The sequence below is a fragment of the Malus domestica genome, chromosome 15, assembly GCF_042453785.1.
Source record: "Malus domestica chromosome 15, GDT2T_hap1".
Lineage (NCBI taxonomy): Eukaryota > Viridiplantae > Streptophyta > Magnoliopsida > Rosales > Rosaceae > Malus > Malus domestica.
The window spans coordinates 46,213,328-46,217,561 of record NC_091675.1 but is presented as its reverse complement, the minus strand read 5'-3'; the positions used below and the strand labels follow the sequence as shown (position 1 = coordinate 46,217,561).

General features: G+C 40.0%; 1 protein-coding gene across 1 annotated transcript; it reads right to left on the bottom strand.

Moving 5' to 3' along the window:
• Positions 1 to 2,820: 2,820 nt before the first annotated feature.
• LOC114821735 (protein PHOSPHATE-INDUCED 1-like) lies at positions 2,821 to 4,234 on the bottom strand. The gene has a single exon (XM_029094945.2). The coding sequence runs from the start codon at positions 3,924 to 3,926 to the stop codon at positions 2,982 to 2,984; it is 945 nt and encodes a 314-aa protein (XP_028950778.1). The 5' UTR covers positions 3,927 to 4,234; the 3' UTR covers positions 2,821 to 2,981.

Below are 4,234 nucleotides of genomic sequence, written 5' to 3'. Positions count from 1 at the left end.
GAATTATAAAGCATAGAAGATGACTAAGCTGTTAAACTAGTAGTAGTGTAGAGGTGAAGAACCTTGGAAACTAAAATGGAGTACGTATACAGCTTTTTGACGAACAATACTATATATCATGGGTCCGAAAGACGGAAAGTTCTACACACCCGGCGACAGTGGTGTGGAGAATGGTCGGTGCTAAATTGTGACAATCTGAGCATTGTCAGGCGCTAAATCAGTCTAGTAGTACTAGTTAATTCTTCACGTGTAGATAGAAGAACAATATACATAGAATGGTCGGTGCTAAATTGTGACAATCTGAGCATTGTCAGGCGCTAAACCAGTCTAGTAGTACTAGTTAATTCTTCACTTGTAGATTAGAAGAACAATATACATAGAATGCGAACATCATCACTTAATATTTTTTTGTCAATGAAATAAAAATATGCGGATATAAAAACTTACATATGTCTTTCTATTATTAGACGTAATCATAACAGTAAATTCATACCATATAATTCATTATCGTGGATCGGAGACGGAGAGGGTTCGTGCATTATGCATATATATGCTGTCTAAGGTATTTATGTACGTATGGCTCTGGGCCCTTTGGATTTGAGGAGTGTCTGTCGATAGTGGATGGTCGGCTAGCTCACTGCCAAATATGCGCGGCTGCGGCATGTGAAGGTCATCAGGTTTATGGAATTGGAGTGCAAATGTTTCAAGTTTGCATGGTGCTGGCTGCTTGGACAGCGATGTGTGCTCAAAGGCATAACGGTCGCAAGGACCTAAACCTACCAGCACACTGCAATTGATAATAAGTTTGACAAAGAATAAAAGTGAGGGTAAAGGACAAGCACGCATTGTTTAATAGGAATCAGAAATTTTTGTTTAACACAATGAACTTTTTTCTGTTGACGTGAGTCAATTATTGTATTTATCATAATATTGGGTAATATTGTGATTTTCTTTTTATTAGGAATATTTTTGTACATTCATAGAAAGGAGGGGCAAAATTTAAAAGAGAAAAAGGTCCAAAAAAAAATTTAGACAACTGAATCCTTTTAGATAGTAGACAATATTAATGTCGTTCATAATCTATTAATACAAACAAGTTAAAATTGTTGCGCGAAATTTTCATGAAAACATCGCATAATAGGCTCATTATCAATAAAAGCAATAACATCAATTGTCCTTCCCTATAATTTTTCTTGGTGTTTTATGGGTTAGATTGACAAGGACCCTTTTGTTTATAGTGTCTATGAATTGCTTCGTAATAATTAGGATTACAATCAATCATTTGAGGAGGATTGGGCTGAATGTAGCTATGGGCTTATAATCAATCGTTCGAGGGAGATTTGGCCGATTGTCCTTCCCCATAACCTGTTTGGACCCAAAATATTAGGCTTGGGCTGAATATAGCTATGGGCTCGACACAAAGTAAAGATCTTCTACTTAGGTCGTGTTTCTAAGATGGAGTCCATCCTAAGGTGGGATGGCCGAATCCTAATAAGTGTAGGACTTTTGGGGAGTCAGGTTAGATTCGACCGAGTCCGATTATGAGTGAAATTGGTTAAGGATCAAGATGATGGTTGATAAGATTTGTAATATTCCAAGAATCAAGGTTCATGGCTGATCGAGATCAAGAGTGAATGAAATACAAAGAAAAGACTGGGTTCAGAGTCCTAAGTTCAGTAGGAGTGGCCAAACGATAAAGATTGAATCGAGGAATGTTGAAGAAAAGGTTCTGCAACATTTAAGGAACCTTCAACATATTATACAAATCTGCCATGCGCACTTTCTCACTTTATGCAAAACCTTTTCATTTTTGAGAAAAACATTGACCTTCCTAACTTCATCAAGCACATCTTCAGTTTGGATTAAAAGCACTGTGGTTAACAACTGGTGACATCTTTAGTTTGGATTAACAGCACTGGAGCCATAGAGTCAGGCGATCGAGGAGTACCATTAGTTTGGATTAACAACTTTGCTTTGAGTTTAGATGACTATTTATCAAACTCTTTGTCAACAAGGAGCCTTCGAGTCCTTGTTAGAAAAGGTCATCTCATTAGCCTCTCGATGAGTGAGGTGTACCAAGTTATGTTGTTTGGCACATCGAAAGCCGAACCCATTTTATGATTGGATATTCTCAAGTGTATTTTAGAGTTCGGCATTTCGACGGCCGAACCACATTTACAGTCAAGACACTTATCTCCTTTGAGTATTTGTGTCCTCACACTCTAATACCGATTTAGCGCACTTATATTCTCACAAATATAATTGAAGCAGCCAAGCCCATAGCTGACGATTCATGAACTTCATAGTGACTAGCAACCTTGTCTTCAGGCTATAGAACCCAGAGGCCGAGATGAGTTCCTTCCTCGTTTGTGATATCTTGAATAACATAAGTCAGCAACGCATTCGACACCACTACCACATTCATTCACTCACCGACCGAGCTCTGTTTACGAGTTAGCATACCCTGTTTTCAACTAAAGGGCATAGTTAGCTCATTAGCTATTTGACCTGCAAGCCACGTAGGCTTGATAGTTTTTAGGGTCAACACAACCAATTGAATACTTGGAACACTCAACAACATTTATTATATATTGCATCATATTTATTAAAAAATTATTAAATAAGTTTGATAGCTGCTATCAAATTTAACAACATTGACTTTGCTTTTAATTGACTCAGCACCATGTAAGAAACAGAAGACTCAATTTAAGAGAGTTTGCTATCATTTTTTATTGTTGTAGGTCTATGTAGTAGTGTTGACATCTCATTTGGAAATGCTCTTAAGATAACGAAGCATAACAAAATAATAGGAGCGATTAATAGAATGACAAAATAATGTAGTTATATTAATTTTCAATTTGGTACAAAAGAATAAAAAATATTTAGTTATCAAAATACATCTCCCTAAATCTCTCTAGTAATGTATATGTACTTCAATATTAATTCATATATCCTGTTAAAATGTCTCAAAGCACTCTCCCTCAAACCAAAGTAGAACAAGTTGAAGTCGAAGGGTCGAACAAAGCAGGAAGCAAGTACTTCTTCCCATTCGATCCATGAGCATTGTAGCTGGCTCCGGTTGTGGGGTCAACTAGAAGGTCCCCAGCATAACCAGGATAGGCCCCTTTACCGTATACCCCAAGGCAAGATGAAGCAGCTTCCAAAGGAGCCTCTTTCGGACCCTGGAAGTAGCCGTTTCTGAAGGGGTTGGTCGCGGTCCCCGCCAAAAGGCTAGCCAGGTTGATCACCATGCCGTCTAGGCCCACGTCGTTGTTAGGGGCCACAAGGGGTGGGCTCTGGGGTCCATAGATGGGCTGGTGGAATGGCCACGCGCACTGCCCTGGGCATTGGGTCTCTGAGTTTCCGACCCAAATGTAAGTGAACTTGTTGGATTTTGATCCTCTGATTTGATTAGCGCCGTTGAATGAGCCATGGGTACCGCAACTGTTCATGCAGAACCCATCGATAAGAACATCGGACGATGTCAAAACGACATTGATTGCGGAGTTTTGTGCACCCTTTGAGGCCAGCTGTTGGATTTGGCGGAAAGTGAGAGATTTTCCTAGAGAGTAATTTTCATCAAGAATTTGGGTTCCCAGAGAAAGGGAGAGAGATGAAGAGGGTGTGTTCAAATGCGCGAGGTGGTAGTATTTATCTATGGACTTCCACCACGTGGCGACAGATGGTTGGTCGGAGGTGGGTTTGGATAGGGAGGTGAAGAAATCGGAAACGATTGCACGCTGGGAGGGGGTGAAGCGGCCGTACCAAATCAAGTTGACGGAGAATTTTCCGGTGAGGAGAGGGCCGTTGTGGTACTGGAATTGCATTTGGTTTTTATCAGAAGTTTTAGCAAGGTTCCTGGCCGCTGAGCTGAAATGAAATAAAGAAATAACAAGGACTAGTTTCAAAATTGCAAAAGCTGCCATGGTTTATTCTAAAGAAAGTGATCAAATTTGGGAGTTGGGATTTTAATGGAGCTGAAGTTTTTGTGGAGTGGGATGGAAATGGAGGGAGGAGGTGGGAGAAATATATAGGGCTGAAAAGTTGGAGGAAGAACGTGCATGGAAGGAGGTGGGAAGGGTGGGACTTTTGAGCAATTAAAGTGGAGGGAGTATTGACCAAAAACAAAACGAAAGTAAACGGGGGGAGAGTGAGAGGCCAGCAGGACAACGCGTTGTGTATTTTTAAATTTAGGGCTTTTGGAAGGAGAGGATCTGAAGACTTATGATTAGTT

Coding starts and splice junctions, on each gene's coding strand:
- LOC114821735 (XM_029094945.2), bottom strand. CDS start 3,926: ATGGCAGCTTTTGCAATTTTGAAACTAGTCCTTGTTATTTCTTTATTT.